The 22,353-nt window shown below is 37.0% G+C and overlaps 1 protein-coding gene across 2 annotated transcripts in view; it reads left to right on the top strand.

Moving 5' to 3' along the window:
- Positions 1-22,353, top strand: part of BARD1 (BRCA1 associated RING domain 1) — an 88,422-nt gene that overhangs the window by 1,941 nt on the left and 64,128 nt on the right. For both annotated transcript variants that reach the window (XM_027591484.1, XM_027591483.1), the window contains exons 2-3: positions 9,337-9,393; positions 14,085-14,233. In XM_027591484.1, the coding sequence (XP_027447285.1) occupies positions 9,337-9,393; positions 14,085-14,233 (206 nt within the window). The remainder of the gene's footprint in view (positions 1-9,336; positions 9,394-14,084; positions 14,234-22,353) is intronic.

Here is a 22,353-nt window from a genome sequence, read left to right as displayed (position 1 = left end):
TTGGGGCTTCGTTAGTGAACAAAACAAAGCAGACAAAAACCTCAATCCTTATGACGCTAACATTCTGTGGGAGGGAAGAAACTAAATGAAATTATATGTGTACAGGGTTGAGTATGTTGGTTGTCATAGGATAAGTGATAAATAATAGCTGTCTTATAAAAATACAAAGAAGTATAGCCTGCTTGCTGAATGGTTCGGGGAAGACAAAGTAGGTGATTTATAAGAATAATCTATAGGTTGTCCTAAAATCTGATACAGCCAATTTCACTTTTTATCCCCAACCAAATATTTTTCCAGTTTCTAACTGAAGTGAGCAGACAATAAGAGCCAGAGGACTGAAAGTGGACATTAGTAACTAGGTCCAGACTTTTAATATAATGCATTTTGTTGGCTGGAGAATAATAGTGAACTCCGGTGATTTTCCTTAAAAAATTAGTATATGAACCATTCATGGAATAACTAAACTCATCACCTGTTTCTTTGCATTTTTTAACCTAGGCCTATGCAAACTTTTCCTGTAAAGAATCATATAATAACTATTTTGGGCTTTGCTGGCCACGGTCTCAGTTCTTACTCTTTTTGTTTTTTTATAGCCCTTAAAAACAGGGGCGCCTGGGTGACTCAGTCAGTTAAGGGTCTGCCTTCGGCTCAGGTCACCATCCCGGGATGCTGGGATTCAGCCCCGCGTAGGGCTCCCTGCTCAGCGGGGAGTCTGCGTCTCCCTCTCCCTTTGCCCCTCTCCCCTGCTCATGCTCTCTTGTGCAGGTGCCTGCTCTCTCTCGCTCGCTCTCTCTCTCTCTCAAATAAATAAAATCTTCAAACAAAACAAAAACCCAAAAAGCATTCTTAGCTCAAGGCTGTACAAAGATAGTTTTGATTTGGTGCATAGGCTATAGTTGGCCAAACTGTTTTAATGAGTAGAATGTCTTAACTTTAGAGATCCTTCTCAGTGTAAAATTTTATATCCCATGAGATTTAATATTTAGAAATAATTTGGCGGTCTTCTCGGTGTCTCTGTATGTTTTGGCACTGTTTGTAGTGAATAAAGCATGGCTAGTTGCTCCTTACCCATGGGGAGAAAAAAAGAAAAAAACCAAACCCATTCTTTCCACCTCTGCCTTTTCCTACCGCCTGATATCATTGCTTGAAAGGAGCAACTCTGGATGGTCTGCTTCTTGCTTTTGCTACCCACCATTAATAGCAGTGCCATATTATTTGAAATTGTGTGTCAGTATGCCCTTTTACAGAGTTTCAAAGTTCTACCCAGTGGGCTAGTGATTACCCCGATTACCCTCACATTCAGCTTGCAGCTGTCATCTATATTGCGTTCCCAGGTGTCACCTGTCTCGCGTAGCATATTGGATCTATTTTGCAGGAAGCATTACTTGAGGGTGAGTGAGGGTGGATTGGCTGCATTACAGGGCATCCTTTCTTGACCTTTAACATAAGTGTGGCTCCAAGGTGAAGCGGATGAAATTTTTCAAGAGGCCAGATGTGACATTTGTGTTAGGTCCAAGCCTCACAACCAGATAGAAGCTATTTAAAGATTTGGAAAAATGAGACAGGACGACTATGTCATTTGAGAAGCTGGCAGAAAGCATAGTTAGTAATAACATGTTCCCAAAGGCAGTAGGAAAAAAATAATAGGAGCTGTAGTGTAAAAGCCCACGTGTCATATGACACTATTTTGTGAATTAAAATAATTAGGTACCGCTTGCCATTGGGAGCAGCAGGGGCTTTGACCTCTACTACAATGTAATTTGGAGTTCTATCACGTTTTAAATCGACTTACAGTAAAAAATAATCTTGTGATTTTTAGGGTAGTGGATTTTATTTTTGTAAATTATCTTTTGTCATTTTATTTTATTTTATTTTTAAAGATTTTATTTATTTATTCATGAGAGAGAGAGACACAGACAGAGAGAGAGAGGCAGAGGGAGAAGCAGGCTCCCAGGGAGCAGGGAGCCCGATGCGGGACTCCATCCCAAGATCCTGGGATCATGACCTGAGCTGAAGGCAGACGCTTAACCATCTGAGCCACCCAGGCGCCCTCTTTTGTCATTTTAAAGGCGATCGGGATTATTTTCGCTTATTGATAGCTTAGTTGTTAAGAGCATTGATTTTGAACGCTGGCTTCCAATCGTGGCTCAGTGATTTTGGGTAAATTATTTTATCTTTGTATGCTTTTTTCATTTGCAAAATGAATTAGTAGTAGTTTCTATCTTATAAGGTTATTATGGGAATTAAATGAGTTAATATTTATAAGATACTTAGAGCAGTGCCTATTATGTTCTAAGTGCTGTATGAATATTTGTAAGACACAGGATAGATTTCCTGACCCCAGCGTTAAGCTTTTGCCTTCATTAGTTTTGAATGTTCAGAAGCATTTTAATAGGCCAGTGATCCTTAAATGGGATGATTACTCCTTTGGCTTGCTCTGGTGCTGATTCTTCATTAGGACCACAAATGATCACTGAGGCACTACATTAATGATGCTTTGGTGAGACATTTTCTACCCTTAAGAAGCAAATGCTTAACTGTAAGGGATAAAGTGCACACAGAGTTCAGGGAAAATTAGGATGAGGGCCACGGACATGCAGAGAAGAGTATGTGGATGGTGCCGATACAGGAAAGCTTCATGGCTTTTGAATTGGGCCTTGGAAAGATTTTCATAGATGGAGACAGGTAGAATGTGCTAATCACAATATACTAAAAGGTACTGTAGAATAAAGGGGAAGTGAGTCAGGTGGGCAAAGAGTTAGGAAAGGGTCAGATCAGAGAGTGATTAGTGGCCTAACAACAGCCTATTCAGTCGGTTTGCATAGTTCCTAAGGAGAGGCGATTAGTGTTAACTTTCCTGTAACTCTGGTGTCCTCACCTCTATAAAATGAGGAAGATGGACTAAGTACTTTCTAAGGCTCCCTTCAGTTTGCAGATTCCGTAATTATTAGTTTCCATTGGTTGTAAATTTTTGTTTAAAACTTTTATTGAGGTTTAACATACATCCAGAAAAGGGCACAAATCATTGGTGTTCAGCATGTATCATATATCCCTCCTAATTGTGGGATTGATTTACTTAATGTGGTATTTTGTTTGATAACCTGTTGCCTTCAGTTATACCACACGTTTCATAAAGACAGGTTCACATTTGTAGCCATGGTGCTGAAGACATAGTTTCTTAGTGTTTGTTGAATTAATGTATAAAAGAATTTAGGTTAAGTTGGGATGACATTTGAGGAGCCTTTGCTGGTGGAATACCAGAAGGACCTGGTTAATTTCACTTGCCTCACCAAGAATCCTCCATAGTTTCCTAGGGTTAGTTACCCATAGTAAACAATGACTGAGGTCTTAGGGCAAATGTAGAAGGCAAAGGTCTTTCTCCCTGGGAGTTAGAGCTAGAACCATGACTTGCACAGGCCTACACATACCTGGTATTACATAGGGCTTGGGACTGCCAGAGAAACTTACCAGACACATTGAGCACCTGTTTCTTACAGTATAGGGGATCGTCTTACAAGTGGAGTTGTTAAATGGGTCTGGGACTTAGAGGAGGGATTTCAGGCTGGAAGTGTACTTTTGACAGTCATCTGGATGTAGATGGTAATTTAAGGCATACTTCTAGAAGTGAGCAGGGAAGCAAATGTAAAGATGAACGCCTGTGTCTGAGCCTTGAAACTCAACATTTGAACATTAGGTGGAAGAGGTGAAGCTTTAAGGACAGTTACTTAGGTACTTGTTTTGCTTTGGAAGAAACGGAATAGAGGACAGAGTAAACCAGTACTGTTCGAGTCAGACATACATGATATTCTCTGTGGCCTGTCTGTCTCATAACAGTAGATCCTATTACAATTAATCGTTAATAGATAGAAGTCTATTGCCTGTTTGGCTTTTGGTATATTGGCTCATTGATTTATTCATTATTTACCAACACTAAAAAATTAGACATGATTTTTTAAAAAATTTTTTCCCATGTGATTTACTTGAATCTGGCATACAAAATAACTACACAGAATAAAATGCTTTCGTGTCATTATTCATATCCCTTACTTGATGATAATTTTGTTTATTCTAAAGATAAATACAAGAAATTGTTTAATTGGCTTGGAAAACTTGTTAACCAAATGTGTTTGTCCACATTTGGCAAAATAACTTGGCAGTTTTCTAAAATGTGAGCACTGTGGTAGCTAGCTATCTTGCCTAATGTTAAATAGCAGTTTATTTCATAGAAGCTTAGGGAGCCGTTCTGTTAAGAAATAGGTCTGCCTCCGTATTGTAATCTCAGCTGAATTTACTGTCCTTTTCTTCTTTGCAAAGAAATTTTTATTTCAGTGGGACTTTTTTATAAAAAAATATTGTTTGTTTTCACTACTTAGTTCTTCCCTAAGTTATAATCCTCTGACTGCGCCGATCTTTCCAAATCAACTACATGTAAAGTAACAGAAATATGACTGCAGATGGGAAAAAGTAGAGTAGCTGAATTTTCAAGGTACAGAAATCCTGTTACCATGCAGATGTCTTTTCTTATTCTTCTGGTTTTTTTTTTTCTTTCTAATATATATGTATATCAAACAAAGAATAGGGTAAGGATAAAATAGAATTGTTAATATAAATTCATTTTTGCATGTAGTTTTCCATTTGCTTCATTCACTAAGGATTTATTGAAATTTTGCTGTTCATATAGCACCATGCTAGGGAGGTAATAGTGTGTTGGGGAGTTCAGAAAAAATAAAGGTCAAATTCTCTTGTTTGTAGGGCTACAGTCTATTTGGAGACCAGTGGGAAAAATAGGGAACCAAGCAGATAAAATTCAAAATATTTCGCTTTCAGCATTGATTTCCAGAGCTCCAACTAGATTCCATCTCTCTGGAACTTTAGAGTGTTTTGTACTTCTCTTAAGTCATATACTAACTTTGCTTATAAAATTACCTAGTTCAGTTATAAGCCCCTTAGTATATAGATTGTGTTGCAGGCAACCTTGTGTCCTTACGTGTCCGGGGCAAGGTACAGATTTTGCATAAGTGATGGTATAGAAACTAACATCCAAGAAGTTCTGTGCTTCTTTGTCCAGTGTTGTTTTTATTATATCATCCTGGATAGTATTTGGATGTGTTGGGCTTGAATAGTTTTGGGGGTGGGAGGGAGGAAGGGTATTCTAGGCTGGGGAGAACATTCTAAGCATGGGCTTGGTTTTGGACATTGCATATTTGAGAAATGTTGCAGACTGTTGAGACCAGAGTTTTTGTGGAGGAGCAGTATAAGAAAAGGTTGCCTGCTTTGTAGTTACTGGATTGTGAAGAACTTTAATAATAAGTTTTTAAAAATTGAAAGTAATACATGCGTTAAAATATCAAGGTATGTGGCCATTAAATAAGTGAATGACAGGTGAGCCCGAATCCTTTTCTCTAAGGACCCACTATGATCAATTTTTTTGTGTATCTTTTAATAAGAGGTTGTCTGTTTATATAAGCATTATATGCCTCAGATGAGAAGATGCTATACATCAGGAGAGGTATCATGATGTATGTAACCATTTCCTTGTTGATTAAAATTTAGATTGTTCTGGTCTTTTGCTGTAATCTGTGCTGGAGTGAATATCCTTGTCCATTGGCCTTAACATTTTAAAATTTTTTATTAAAATTATACATGAACATAGTCAACAAAGTCAATAAGGCAAAGACATAATGGAAACATTCTTTTGCTTCATCTGTACTTCAGATACAACCTCTTTCATCTCTTTTAGTTCTTCATGATTTACTTCTGCATTTCCAAATGATATGTTTCTATTGCTACTTCTTGAATTTTTCCATTTTAGACATTTATTTATTTACTTTCTAACCTCCTACTCTAAAAGATGAGTTTTCTTATTATAAGAAAGAGTTTTCTTATTATGTTTTCTTATAATAAAATTTTCTACTATGGAAGATGACTATAGAATTTGAAGTACAAAATAATTTTCAATCATTATTTTGAAGGCCAGGCATCCCTGTTATCCTTGAGATGTCTTAGGCTATTCTGAGTCCTTTAATAAAAAAAAAATATATATATATATATATGTATTTATGACATTTTAGTTTTATTACTTCTTAATCTCTGCAATCTCTTGGTATCCTGTCTTAAGTAGTTATGTTTGGTCTTTTGAAGTTTCAGTTTTGCAAGCATCTGAGTATCCCTAAAGGATAAATTCCTGGCAGGGGAATAGTTGAATTAAAAGTGGGTACATTTAAAATTTTGATAGATATTGTCTGGTTGTAATAGAAATTGTTTTATTCCATAGTATCTTCTCAGCTAAGCTCTAGGCATTGTCAGAAAGCCTGGCTCTGACATAGATCATTGCCACCCTCTGTATCTGCACTTTTGAGCTCTTCAGTAACATTCTTTTGAACTTGACATGGCCCCCTCCCAGTCTTGGTTTTAACACCCCCTTCCCTGTCCCTTCCCCTATGCTCACAGGCACATACTTCTCCGTCACTCATCCAGTGGTGTTCCTCATCTGTTAACAACAACAAAATATATTTTAGCTCACTAATTAGAATAATTAGTACAGTTGATCAGTTATTCATAGATATTAGATTCATTGCTAATCACATTGTAGCATCTCATTGCTAGGGTGAAGGATCAGAACCATAGATAAAGGGTTCAGAGTCATCTTAGAAAGGACATTTAAGTTTAGAAACAGAATCAAGGCATTGAGTAGAGTACTACCATAGAAAGCTGAAGTCTGGACTGCATCCTGGTAAGCCTACAATTGAGAGACAGGAAAGAAGCAGTTAACGGAATGCTGAAATGGGCAGATAAATGTGCTATAAGAAAATTAAGACTCAACAGAAGGAAAGGTTTCAGGAAAGAAGTTGAGGTCAATGTTGCTTCACAGAAGGGTCAGGGAAAATGAGGCCTAAAAGTGCTTTTGGGGAGCAGTTTCAGCAGTGTTGGGAGTTAAAGCTAGGGAGGTGAGGAGATGGAGTGAACTCTGTAGAGCACTTAGGACCTTTGATCTGTAGGGAAGAGCTGGGGTTGAAGGTAGAGTGAGAGGCAGGATCTAAAGAAAGTGCTTGTTTTTAGGGTGGAAGAGAGAGTACCTACTTGGGCATGTTTAGGCAGATGGAAGAAGAAAGGTGACTATAATGATAAGAATAGACCACTTTAGGAGACAGAGAAGATAAGGGATCTAGGGAGAGATCCAGCGGCACATTTTAAGAAGGAAGAGTGACTGCAGGAGATCTTTTCCTCTGAGCCTGAAGGGACGGATAAGCATTATGGAGGAAGAGGTAGGAATGGGTGGTGAAAAGCTCACACTGTTCATCTCCAGTCAGGTTAGTGGGATTTCAGAGCATGGAGATTGTTTCAAAAAGCATCTATTCATTTGTTTTCTCACCGAAAATACGTGCCACTTTGGTAGAGATACAAAGGTGAAGAAACTACCAACTAAATGTATAGAGACACATTTATCTCTCTCTTTGTTTTTAGAGAGAGAGTGAGCAGGGGGAGGGGCAGAGGGAGAGGGATAGAGAGAATCCCAAGCCGACTCTGCACTGAACCCAATGCAGAGCTCTGTCTCACCACCCTGAGTTCATGACTTGAGCTGAGATCAAGTCCAGCTCTTAACTGACTGGGCCACCTAGGCACTTCTATCTCACTGTCTTTTTATAATGGTTAGTCATAGCCTGAGAGTAGGCGAGGAAGGAGTGGACTGCGGGGCCTATCTGGCATTGTAGATTGGTGTCTGTGAGTGTCTCAGAGGTCAGTGGAAATGGGGTGGTGGTGAAGGTGACTGTGAAGTAGTTAACTCTGGCCTAGGGAATCCAAGGAGCTAATGAACTGAACGGTGTTCTCTCAAGGTGGAACGCGACCTGAAGGTGGAGGTTTGGTCAGAGTGATGGAATGAAAGAGATACGGGGAATTATTTTGATGGGGGAGGTGAAACACCACCACTTCTGAGATCTTAGAGCAGAGCTTTTAATGAAGGTAGAATTCAGCACACTTGATTAGGAGATAGAAGATGAGATTTGGTAGATGAAATCATGAACAAAAATTACAGGAAGAGTATGGTCGCTGGAGCAGAGATCATCTTAATTGCCAGAATCACAAAAGTGGCTGGCACGTCACAAATCGTATTTTTATCACTGTGATCTGTGTAATGTGATAGAAAAATCCGATATTGTGAGTTTTAAAAAAGTAATGGGTTTTATAATGTCAATGAGCACCATTTTTGGTATCTTGAGGATAACATTGTAGGTGTTATACTCTGTTGTTAGCATTCTTTCTGAAAGCTCGATTTCACTTTAATGTTCATATCTATTAAAATGTGCAGTGTGATACTTTTGATCTTTCAAGAAATGTGGAAAACTTTTTATTGGTATGTGGTAATGTGTACAGAGGTAATTGGATAATAATGGTGTAAATACCTAAAGGTCCTCAGGTTAATGTAATAAACCAAGCACAAAAAATGTTCATCCTTTGAAAGCTTTATTTTTCCTGTTTGCTCTCACTGCATTACGCCCTCTGAAAGTAATGACTTGATGTGTTTATTAATAAGTAAGTACTGTTATTTTCAAATGTAGCAGGTACTTTGATGGACAATAATTGTGTTTCTGTCTCTCTTCCCCCAATGCCATGAATCTCATTCAGTCTGCAGAGTGATGATTCCTATTTGCGGTTGCTTAAAGTACAAAACAGTCAACTAATTGTGAACTGAAAGAATGGCTGTATTTTTGACAAGGCATCGATGAAATGTAAATGGCCACTCAACAATAGCCAGAAACCAGTGTATTCCTATGGGAAATCGTGAATTCTTAGGGTCTTAAGTGATCAGATGTCCTGATTTTCCCGGGTCCGCCCTGGTTTATACCTGCTTGTCCCCGTGTCCTATTCAGTTATCACGCCCCTTCACTCTCAGAAATGTTCTCATATGGATAATATATGGTCATTCTATTTTTAAGTCTTATTTTGAAATTTATGGTCTGTACTTTGAATCATTAGGTGAAGATGTATCTTAGTAGTTGAAAGAAGCAGCCAGTGGTTGGTTTTGCCTGTAAGAGGTATAGAGATACTTGCACAGAGTTGCTTCTATGATTTCCCAGTATGTGCATTATAGAAAATGTTACAGTATGTACTGAGTTTGGTAGTAGCTATTTGAGTCCAGCAGATGTGTGATGATACAGTATTTAATCAGGTAGTAATAACCTTTCAAATAAAAACATCCTTAATTTCTTTTTCTGCTTGGTATCTTCTGAGAAAGAGAACTATGGTAGTGTTAGGCTTTGGATTTATGAAATGTTGGGTGTAAAATGTTTATCTAACAATGACCTAAGTCTCGATTGTTTTCTTTTCTTCAAACAGCACTCATATTCTGAGGGAGCCTGTGTGTTTAGGGGGGTGTGAGCACATCTTCTGTAGGTAAGTAATTATGACTTGATACTCAGTGTTACTATTTTTTTTACTAGGTCATCATGTAATCATATTAATAATAACATTACATTATGTTTATGTAGCTCTCATAGACTGCAGATAACTTACTGTACATTCTCTCATTTTGATTCTTATAACTGTCTTAATTTGCAAATAAGAGCATCAAAGCTCAAAGGGGATGACTTGTCCAAAGTTGTGAAGCTTACTAAGTAGCTCGGCTAAGCTTGGGGAGAAAAATCTATTGTGTATTTGAAGTATGTCTCTTTTTTTCCTTCCAGTTAGTTTTGAGTCTAGACTTTCCAGATTATGAAAATCTAGTTCTTATAGTTACTGGGTTGGTTTTCTAGGGTTGCTGTAACACAGTACCAAAGACTGGGTGCTTTAGAGTGACAGAAATTTATTGTCTCACAGTTTGGGAGGCTAGAATTCTGAGAGTAAGGTGACAAGCAGGGCTGTGAGGAAGACTCTGTTCCATGAGTCTGTTCTACCTTCTGGTGGAGAAGTCTTTGTCTTCTGGCATCTTCAGCATTCTTTGGCTTGTAAATATATCACTCTGATTTGAACTTTCATGTTTACATGGATTTCTCTCTTGTGTATTTGTTTATGTGTCCAAACTTCCCCTTTCTGTAAGAATGCTAGTTATATTGGATTAAGCCTCACCTCGACGATCTCATGTTAATTTGATCATCCAGAAAGATCCTATTTCCAAATAAGATCACATTCTTAGGTACTGGGTGTTAAGACTTCAACATCTTTTTGGGGGACACAGTTCAAGCCATAACAGTTACTGTGAAGTTATATCCGTGTTCTAGTAGGAAAGCCCTGGCTTATAGATTAGAATACTAGATTTTCACCTCATTCTATTCCTTATTTTGGGGAAATAAATTCAAGGATTGAATGTCTTAGTTTTGTGTGAGACAGAGTTGATACAGCCTCCTTTGAGTAGTTTTTCATGATTTCAGTTACGACTATGTGACTGTCTGGCACGGGCCGCTGCAATGTGGAGTTAAGCACATATGAAAATAATTTACTGCCTGACTGCTGTGGGCTGGGATGCGTGGGAAGCAATTATGCTTGGGGTCCCAATTTTCTTTCTGGAAACATGGATCTGATATATGGGACATATCCAGCTGGAGGGGGGATAGGAAATTATACCTGTTGCCTACCTGGTAACTCCATTTGGATGATGACAGGGGATTTCAGACTGGCTGGTTGTGCAGAGCATGTCTGTTGGCCATTCTCCCCTTCCATCGGTGATCTTCGTGGCCATAAAGCGTACCACTGATTGCAGAGTTGCTCAAGGCAAAAGCCACAAGTCATACCCGATTGTTCTTTTCTTCCTTATCATATTATTAAGTTCTTTCAGCTCCACCTCAAAATGTCCCTTGAATCTTGAATTTTCCCACTTTGCTCCAAATTTACTACTGTTTACACTTTGGTCCAAGCCACTATCCTATTATCTCTCCTCAGATTGTTGTCCTAAGTTCCTACCTGGTTCCCTTCCCCATTTTCTCCATTCTTACCAGTGATCTTTTAAAAATGTAAATCACATCCATATCATTACCCTCCTTAAAATCCTCTAGTGGCTTCTATTACAGTTAGAATTAGATCCAAACTCTTCACTCTTAAGGTTCAGAAGACCCTGTACAGGACCCAATTCCTACCTACCTCTCCAACCACACTTCCCACTAGCTCACCCTGTTCTAGCCACCTTCTCCTTTTAGTTCATTAAACATACCAAATTTACTACTGCCCCAGGACTTTCGCACTTGCTATTTCTTCCATCTAGAATGTACTGCCAAATTTTTGTGACGCTGACTTTTCATCAGTTACATTTCAGCTCATATGTCACCTCCTCCAAAAAGCCTCCCATGATCCCCTTATGAAATGACGCCTACTTCCTGTCCTCACTCGGTAGTAAGCAGATTTATTTTGTTTCAGCTGATGGACTCACTGTGTATAATCTATCAGTGACAAGTCTGCTGGAGCATAACCAACTCCATGAAATAGTATGTAAAGTGTGTGTCTGTGTGTGTATGTGTGAGTGTATGGAGTGTGAGAGAGATCTATACCTTTAATTGGGTTCTAAAGGGGTCTGTGACTTAAAATGGCCAATGAAAGATTAAGAGAGGCATGAGAACATCTTAGAAAGTGGTCATCTGTACATCTGTATATGACATGATCACAGGAAAGAATAGATTCAGTGTAATTTTGGTTTATTTTGATAATGTGATGCCACAATTAGGGTAACTGTAGTCTTTGCAGATTTGAGGCTGTGTAAAACTGTTGAGCAATGCTGTAAATATCATGCAGTTTTAAAAGATGGCGTGGTATATATACCAGTCTGCTGAAGCATAGAAGTGGGGCGGGCAGGGGGGGGGCGGGGAGAGGTTGGGGGAGGGGCACAGATTTTTATGTCATTGACAGTGTTGTGGTAGTTTCAAGGTACTTTCATGCCAATCCCTGATAAAAATAACCCATGTATTCTTTTTAAGATAGAAATCGTTTAAAACATATGGCAGACATATGCAAACTTTTTGGCTTTGGATCATTTTACACCCTTAAAAATTGAGACCCCTAAAGCAGTTTTATGTGTGTATTCGCCATGTAAAACCGAGACATTTAAAAAATAGTGTTTAGTTAAAAATAACAATAATAAACTCTTTACATAGTAACATAAATAACACTTTCTTAAGGAAAAATGACCATAAAGAAAAACGAGTAAGAAGAGTGACACTTATATTTATGCAAATCTCTTCATTGTTTTGCTGAATAGAAGACAGTAGATCGCATACCTGCTTATGTAATCAATCTGTTGTGATATATTGTTTTGATTGCAGCACGTGAGGAAAAATCTTGTATTATACATCTGCATAATTGGAAAAAGGAAGGATTTTTAAATAGCCTTTTTAGGTAATTTTGGATATTCTTTGATACTACACCATTATTTGCCAAGTGCTAGTTTCTTTAGATTTGTTATGGTGTGGAATCTAAAAGGATAACAATGAATTTTTGGTATTCTGTTACATTAAATTTCACTGGTTTATCCTGTGCTTTGAATGGATCTTTTTCCCAGCATGATTTTCTGACATCATGCTTTGGTCATTTGGGAAATATTGACTTACTGAGTTACACAGATCTATTGAGAAATGACATCTTTCCCTAGAATTCTCGATTTATGTTTACAAAATAATTTGAGAACAGTTAAAAGATGAACATTATAGAATGTATAAAATAGACTGATCTGGGTACCAGTGTGGTGCTAGGTAAGTGTCTTACCTGAGTCTCATTTTCTTCATCTGAAAATAAGGTAATGATTCTTGATGAGTCGATTGTGACGTTGTCACTAGTGTTCCTCAAATACTTAAGTATTACACAGTAATTGATGATTTAATTCCCTTGTGGAATCAGTTTCCCCTTTTTATATGTTGGGGTTTTAGGTTAAGAGTTCATAACTACAAGCAAAGAAACTCCAAGAAGTTTCTTTCTTTGCTATAGAAATTTGACATTTCTTGATCTCAGGGTCGTGAGATTGAGCCCATGTTGGGCTCCTTGCTGAGCGTGGAGTCTGCTTAAGATTCTCCCTCTCCCTCTCCCTCTCCCCACCTCTGCCCCCCACCCCGCCCGCACACTCTCTCTCAAAAAAAAAAAAAAAGGAAGAAAGAAATTCGACATTTTTGAGTATAATCTCTCCTAGCTCTACTATGGTTTACAGATTCATTTTATAACGTTTATTGAGTTACTTTGCATCAGAATCATGCCAGAATTTAAGATGCAAAGACTAGAAATGCTACAGGCTTTTTCTGGAAGAAGCTCATATTTTAAGAATCCTCTGTGCCTACAAATGAGTAGGTCCCATGGAAAGGAATGTGGTGTTTGGGGGGAGATCTGGCTTTCATCACTGTTAGGTAACCAGTCTTGTTGGAGTTCCTCTGGTGAGGCTAAGGAAGGAGTGGATTTTTAGGTTTCTTATTTCTGAATCCACAGATAAGCTTTGGAGGGGGGATTATGAACCCCACCCTTTTTTTTTTTTACCAGAGTTTATGTATATCTTCATCAGATTCGCAAAGGACTTGTAACCTAAAGTTAAGAACCCCTTCCCCCCAACTATGAAACTTTAACTTCTAGACAGATAACCTGAGGTAATTTAATTGAGTCTACAGGTTATAAAAGTGTCTGAAAGAACCAAGTGTCTTTTCTCAGAAACTACATTAAAGCCTTTAGACACTTGTCGGCAACAAAACAAAAAATACCTTTCCCGGTCTCTCTGCGGTAATTTGCCATGAAGCACAGTATTAAGATTTAGGATACAAAAGGTTGAGATGCATGGCTGTTATGCATTTGGTACTAAATATGTTTATGTATGTCCCTCTCTGTACCCTCACCCTTTAGAAACTATAGATTTATTTGCTTGAAAATTTATGTAGACTAATGTCTGGTTAAGTCAAGTCTCTTCATCTCAAATTACCTATGCGCCTTCAGATTTAGATTTTGTGTGTATTATACTCTTTCAGAAACATTATTTTAACAAATATTTTATGTTTGCTCATTGCTTGTTAAAACAAACTTTGCTTCATTTACTTCTGTTCAAACTCTGTTTATGTTTATATTTTGGAATTAAGATTCTGCTGAATGCACTGATACATATATGTGTTTTTTTCTTTTAATCTTTTTTTAAGTAATTGTGTAAGTGACTGCATTGGGACTGGATGTCCAGTGTGTTATACCCCAGCCTGGATACAAGATGTGAAGATAAATAGACAATTGGACAGCATGATCCAGCTTTGTAGTAAGCTTCGGAATTTGCTACATGATGATAAGCTTTCAGGTGAGAAATTTCACTGACTCTCTTCATTAAGTAGCTGATGAATTCATATTGATCATATAAAATATGTAAACATCTATCAGGAATTCTGATGACCTATTTTAGATTTTAAGTTATACAGTGTTTGCAGTTATTTTGAGAAGTGACAGATAACTTAGAGATAACTTAAGGAAACCAAGGTCCAGAGAAGTTAAATGATCTTGCCTAATTTCACATGTGTAGTTAGTACCAGAAGCAGGAGAAATAGAGCCCATTTCTTCTGAGTGTCAGTCTAGACACTTTTCACCACCTACACTGCCTGCTTTTTACAGTTATAATAATTTCTGTATAATATATATGGAAAAGAGATTTTGCCCTTAAATTCACTTAAATACACTTACAAGATAGAATATAACCTTCTGTGCATCGCTTTTCCTGACTGAATTAATTAGATGAGCACATTTAAGAGCAAAATCTAATATTCATTTTCTTTTCTATTTAAATGGGGGTTAATGTTTTTCAGATTGTTCTTAGACTCTTTGTATTAACTATATATCTTCCCATTGTGCTTTCTGCTGAGAACTAATTAGCTGGGGAAAGAAAGGAAAGAGTTTTGAAACTTCATAATTAGATACTAGAATTATCTTTTTATTGACCAGATCATGTCATTTTGCTTATGTTTATAGGATAACCTTTTCTTGATTGGCAGGATGCTGTGAATGATTGATAATGTTTATATAAAATCGTTGAATTTTTGTTTTTAAATCTTTTGATCTTAGATTTCTGACATGATGTGTTATTGTCAGTTACTAAAGGTGAAATTGATTAGACAAAATAAAGAAACAAGGCAAGTACTTTGAGTCTTATTGACCAGGTCCATATTTTTAAGAATTTAAATTACAGTCTACCTATGAAAAGTTTTTTTCATCTGATCATTGTGTTAGAGTCTATTCTTTAGGATAAAATGTGCTATAGTGATAAAGTTTTATTTATTTTCAGATGTAATTATACACACACAGTTCAAAAAGTACTTACCTTTTTGAAAAAATAATATGTGTTGTAAATCTTTTTAAGAACACAGTGAGGAAAAGTTTCATTATTAGTACATCTGTTTTTCTTTCTTACTCAAAGGTAGGGCTGGTAGTGTTTATTTTCTAATGAAAAAGATCAGTATATGATCTGCTCTTCCACATACAGATACCATTGATGAAATAGAGTCCATGCATCTTTGACCATGCTGGGGGTGGAGGGGGAGGATTAAACTCTCTCTTTTTTTTTTAAGATTTTTTATTTTTAAGTTATTTGCACACCCAGTGTGGGGCTCAGACTTGCAACCCCAAGATCAAGAGTCACATGCTCCACCAACTGAGCCAGCCAGGTGCCCCTAAACTCTTGATTTAAGTGTACAATATGAAAAATGTTCATGTGTGCATGAAAGTGGCTTTCCTCAGATTCTTAAAGATGTGGTCTATTAGGAATGGTGGCCATGCATTGACATTTGGGGTGCTACTCTGAGAGTTCTGTCAGGATGTTTTGATTTGATCCTTCACTTGCTGTATAGTAATATATTAGCTTGCTCAGGCTGTGGTAACAAACTGGGTGGCTTAAAAAATACGGATTTATTATCTTACAGTTCTGGAGTCTAGGAATTTTACATTGAGGTGTTAGTTCGGTTCGTGCTTTCAGGGTCTGTGAAGGAAAAAATGTCTGTGAGGGAAGGGCCTCTCTGCTTGGTTTGTCTTTGTGTCCACGTGGTGTTCTGCCTGTATGCGTGTTTGTGGCAAATTTCCCCTTTTTATAAGGATGCCAGGCATACTGCATTATTGAGTCCCACTCTACTTACTTTTACCAGTTATATCAGTAATGACCCTGTTTCCAAAAATCAGGTCACAGCCAGAGGTGCTGGGAGTAGGACTTGGATTTCTGAGTTTGTGAGGAACACAGTTTAGCCCATGACAAGTAATGGACATTTTTTTTAAGTGACATTTTTAATGCCGATAAAAAGGGAATAGGGTAACTCTTGATGGGTAGTGAATTATGGCATAATGGGGTACTGGTATGGTACTTGAGAGAAGAGAAGAGAGGAGAATAAGCAGGGAACTTCTCTAGAAATTTTACTGTGGTTGGTGATATTTGAGTCTTTAGTATGGTTTTCATATTTTGTGGACTCTGTGAAAGGCCTCCACATTTCATCATTACTAAAGATATTGTGGAAAATCATTGAGTTTAGGACAAGTTTTTGTATGGGGCTTGAGGCCTTTTAGAATGCCGTCTTTCTCATCTAAAAATAGATGTGGAGTTTGGGGAGGGAATTATGGTGATTCATTTTTCGAAAGCCATTTTGTGTTCATCTTCCTTATTATAGTGAGTAATAACTACTTTTGTCCTTACCAGACTTTAGTAGTGCTGGCTTCAACCTTACTTGTTTTAAAATGAATTGAAATTTCACTTTGGATAACATATAATCAGAATTTTAGGAGCAGGAAGGTCATCTTGAGTCCCTTATTCTGTGGGTGAGGAAATCGAGGACTTAGGTTATGCAGGGAGGTCACACTTTAAGTTTCTTGTTTACTGTTTTATCATTTAGCTCAAAGCTTTCATGAGGAGTGTAGGTGTTCATTATAGTTTTTGAATTGGAGACAAATTGGAAGTGCTAAGGCTTAATTCATATCCCAAAGACTAAACTTAATTAAAGCAATTTTAAAACAAATTCTTAGGTTTTGGTTTCAACAATTCAATTTATAATGGTAACATCCTCCTTTGCTCCTTTTATAGAAGATGGTAAATCTAGAGAATAAGCATATTGAAATAAAAATATCTGTCCAGATCTGTAAATTACATGGTGCAGAGCCTTTTCTGCTTATCAGTTGCATTGTCATCAACTTTTCCTCCTGAGGTCCCCAAAACAAACTAGCCTCAAAGGGCACTTGAGTTGGAGAGTATTGTTCTTTGTTTCTTTATAGTGTACTCAGTATTTTATGTAGCAATTCATGTTGATTTATATAGCAAGTACTCCCTAAACCTAAAGTGGTATAAGGTGTACTAGGTGAATAGGTACAGGGAACAAACAGTTGGGGACAAATAATGGTTTGTCCTCTTTATAATGAGGAAATTGGAAATGGGTCTCATAAAATAAGGTTATTCAGTTAAGTTATCCCTAAGGTCTAGCTTGAAAATCATATGGTTCTGTTAAATGGGTGTTGAGGATGATGAATTAAGCAGGATGGTTGGCTATCTCCTACATCTCTATTTTTTTTAAACCCTGTAGTTCACAATTTATCTTTCAAATGAACCTTGTTACTTGCATTTACTATAAAATATGTAATTACCATAATTAAGGTGGGTAATTAGGAAGAGCTTGTCAAATCATGGACATGGTATATAGTATACTGGAGATAAAGAAGCCTGATTTATAGAAATACTTTTTAAAATGAGCTTCCAAATACTCGAACAGATTGTCCTCGGTTCAGTGTACTTTAAAGAGAAAAGATTGTTGGTCACAAATTTTTCTGACAACCATTTATGGATAATTTTACCTTATTCTTTATAACATAATCTGCTTTCTACTAATAGAGTCAAATTTAAAAGTTTGTATTTTATATTGCTTCCCATCATATTAAATCTGACCTTGCAGGTGCTGGTCAGGCTCTTTGAGGAATGTGTGGGTGGTGGTGGTACAGTTAAAAACAAAAGCACTTTGATGATGCTTTCATTGGATCACAGTTTCCTTTTCTGTTTTCTGGTTTCCCGAGAGAGGCTTGTCTTTCTGGAGTGAATTACATAGTGTTTCATATATGTTATGACTTTTTTATAATAGATGAAGATGAACATTTGAATAGCTGTGTTGTTGTTGTTTTTTTTTTAAATGGAACGGAGTACTTCTTACAAACTAATCATTCTTCAGTGAAGGCGTTAATGTTGTACAGATGGTAGCAAAGTACTTTCCTTTGATTTTTAATAAGGGACTAGTTTGTCAAAGAGATTTCTCAACTTCTGTTGTGAAACCTATAATAGAGAATAATTTGAAAGGCACACAATGTACATCATTATAATCCTTTGATATAGATTAATGGTAGCTAAATCACATTTTCTAATTGCCTCCTTCTTCTATAGTTTGTTATTAAATTTTAAGAGAAAACTTGGCTAAGCTGCTCCTTAGCAACATGTGCATCTCTGTTCCTCGATATTTTGTGGTTTTCTCAGAAATATTTATATTCAGAGAATAGAATTTTTTAAAATGCCATCATTAAGAAATTTACTGTGTAGAGGAAAGACCAGTATTTTTCATCATGAAATGAATATGACAATTTATTGTGCTTCGAAGCATTCACTCTTAAAAATTGGTGTAGCTGTTAGTAATATGATTTATGTTCCAGCAGGGGTGGTGCTTTTGCTTTTTACAGTCTTAACTTAGATAGCTGTGTAAAATCCAGGATTTACAATCACATTTGCTGTTGTGGTCTGGCTTAGTTAGGACAAGAAGCATAATTTCAAAAGCAAGTCATTTCTGATATAGTCTCAAATCTAGAGAAAAGGTCAACATGAAATCTTCCTGAGTGTATGCATTGTTACTGGATGATTAGTAAATTATTGTGTACATATAAATTACATCAACATATGCTCTTTTCATTCACTTCTTTATAAGTTAAGGGGGAGGTACACCCGAATATGAAATTGTCTTAAATTTTAGATTTAGATTTTTTAGTCAGTTGAGTGTGTTGCTGCTACTTTAATTTTCTCTTAAGTGCCTAATTCTACATTTTGTAAATTTTGTAAGTATTAAGGACTTTAGCATTTGACTTGTGTTTAATTGAAAATGTCATTATCTAGCTTTAAAATAAATTTTAGAACATCAAATACAAGTTCTTACAGACTACCAGCGGATTAACCTTTCAGTCTTTGTAATCCTGAGTCTTAAAAAAGCAATCCTGGTAACACTTCATGTTGACCTTTCCTCTAGATTCAAGATTATATCACAAGTGACTTGTTTTTTGAAATCTACCAATCACTGCAGAGAAGAGACCTTGTTAGAAATTTAGACATAAAGTCTCTGTGTGAATGGATACCTTATTCTGATTGTTTTTATTTCCAAGATCCTGACCTAATAACACTTTGTGGATCAGCTGATGTTCAGCCAGGACATAAGAAGGGTGCCCCACAGTCTTGACGTTACTCAGATACACGCTCCTGCTTCCAGCTGGGTTTGTTGGCTCACTGTCTAGCCAGTTGTAGTGCTTCCATTTGCCCCAGGAGGAAGAGAGAGCTTCTTTGGAGTAGAATGGAGTTTGACTGAATTCCTTTGCTAGGCAGAGTATAAGGTCTATGAAATTTCTACAGAGTGAAATACAAATCATTTGTTTTTTATAATCCACTAGTTTTCATTTTTTCTTACCTGTTTAAAGTGCTGTCTTTACTTGACAGATCTATTTATAAAGATAGTTTTATACTCAAGAAATATGAGGTGAAAGAGGAATAGAAGAATCAATTTTGAACTTAAGAGATTTGAGAGACTGTAGTAACTAATCCTCTGGTGTATTAATAATTTTAAACTGATAAAATAATAGTGTTTTGTGTGAATAAAAAAATACCTGAAAGGAATTAAAAAATAATATTTCATAATTTCTTTTTCTCTTGCTGTTATTTTAACACATGAGGATGTTGAGAAGAAATGTATTCCCAGAAACAAAAAAAGTGTAACTAAAATTATGTTTTATCTCTTAAATATTAAAACTTTTCAGGAATAAACGCACTTGACAATTTTATATAACACCTTAGTAGCATCAGGCACATTTATTTCCTACACAGCAGATGTTACCAGTTCTTAGGAGTAAGATGCCATTGGTTTTCTTCTTAAAGTAACTTAGTTTTAGAAGTAAGTTTGTTAAAACTTTGCTTTAGATTCTGTAATGTTAAGAGAAGGCTTATAAAGAGTTCTCTTCATCTCGAATGAGGAGTAACTTCTCAGGAGAAATATATAATCAGATAGCTTCCTTTTTCTTATTTTTTTAAATAGGATGAATAAAACATATTCCAAGTACTCTAGTTGGTCAAAGGAGATTAAGTCTGTGTTAATTTGGAGAATGAGTATCAGGCAGTAGGAAATTGTTTGTTAGGCATTGTTTAATCGTGAAAGGTGGTGGTGGTGGTGGTTTTCCAGTTTACCTGCCTTTCCTGTGCTTGTGCTTTGACCTGAAACAGCCTCATGGTAATCCAGTTCTTGGGGAGGAGAGGAGTGCTGGATTGGGCGACCAACCTCCCTCTCCTTTAATTTCTCATCTTTACGTGAGAGAATTGGATGTATGACTTTCTTCTAGTCCTTAAAGTCTAACCTCTCGTATAAATACTTGTCAAGGTTTAAGAGCAGATATCAAATAATTTATTCATCAGTATTTTTTCAGCACTGTTGATTGTGCTCACCACTGTGCTGGGCTGACCTGGGTTGGTTTTACCTGTCTGTGTGGGGTGGGAGGCAAGAATGTTGAGGGCAATGTTTTTTAAAGAAAAATGAATGGGCTTAAAGGCAAAAACAAAATAAGACAACTTGAAGGGGGATCACTGACAGAATCAGAAAGTGGATCACTATACAACTCATTCACTGACTATTTCTTAAGCATCTGTTAATGGGCAAGATTGGTAGGTCTAAAAAATACAATACATATAGAGATTATAGTACATATATAGTGTGAAGAAAAACTCACTTTGCCTGTGTGTTTCTTTTTTCACTCTGACACCGGATGTGTGGGTTTTCCCCACATTAAGCCATTCTGTGACACTGACTGAGTGTCCCACAGTTTCTTTCATTCAGTTCTGACACTGCTTGCCTGCAGATAATGTCAAAGCCCCAGGTTAAGAGCTCAGTTGCACAAGAACCCCCCAACCCCGCCGCCGCCCTTCAGATGCTGTGTATTGGAGGTTCCCATGACTTCCTTGGGTTTGATTAATTTGCTAGAGTGGCTCATGGAACTCAAGAAAATCTTCTACTTACTAGATTACTGTTCATTATAAATGGATATAACTCAGGAACAGCCAGATAGGAGAGATTCACATAGGGCGAGGAATGAAGAAAAGGGTGTGAGGCTTATATACCCTCTGGGTGTGTCGCTCGCCCAGCACCTCCACGTGTTCACCAGCTTGGAAGCTCTCCAAACCCTTCCTTTTGGGTTTTTTCTTTTAAAGCCTTCATTACATAGACACAATTGATTAAATCCTTGGGCCATTGGTGATTGATTCAACGTGTAGCTCTTCTCCCCTCTTGAAGGTTGAGGGTGAGACTGAAAGTTGTAACTCTGATCTTGATTGGTTCCCCTGGCAACCAGCCCCCATCCCTCGAGGGACTCCAGAAATCACCTCATTAACATAAGCTTAGTGTGGTTGAAAGAAGCTCTGATGAATAACAGAAGACACCCATTTCCTCTGGAACTATTTTAGGCACTGGAACTGTACTAAATACAACAAAAGATGCCCCTACGGATTCTCTAGGACATTACAAGGGTTTTTGGACTTCTGTACGGGGAACCATAGATGAAGACCAAATCTATTTTCTTACTATAAATTACAGTATCCCATATGGTGTGTGCTTAGTGAAAAGTTTTGATGTTTATTCAGTAAAAATAGGTATGAGTTCAAATGCCAGCTCTTTTCAGCAGCCACGTTTATAACCTTAAACAAGTTTTGTTTGCTGTTTAATTTACATAAGAAAAAACATTCTTTTTTACAACTGATTAAGCTATATCAAAGTGTATAAAGTGTGAAAGTCCTCCTCTACCCTCTCCCTCTGCTGAAAAGTAGAAAATCCCTTTCTTTTACAGAGGTACTGTTTTCATTGTTTAACTTTATATTTTTTCTTTTGTGAATTTATGAAACTATTTGGACATAAATGCAATAGAACTTTTAGAACATAAATGGGATTGTGCCACACTTAAAAGTGTCTTGAAGATCTCTGGGTTGTCCATTGATGTATATAGTGACCACATACGATTTTGTAGTCTACGTGCTCCATAGTTAACTCATTGCTGATAGATGAACACTGCTTTTTTTCCCTAATTTATGCTATTCCAGATACTGCAGCAGTTAACATTCTTACACATTTATGTTTGCAGGTACATGCGTGGGTATTCTCTATATTTGGTAAGAAAGATGACTAG

Source organism: Zalophus californianus, chromosome 3, assembly GCF_009762305.2.
Source record: "Zalophus californianus isolate mZalCal1 chromosome 3, mZalCal1.pri.v2, whole genome shotgun sequence".
Taxonomy (NCBI): domain Eukaryota; kingdom Metazoa; phylum Chordata; class Mammalia; order Carnivora; family Otariidae; genus Zalophus; species Zalophus californianus.
This window is presented reverse-complemented; position numbering and strand designations above follow the sequence as displayed.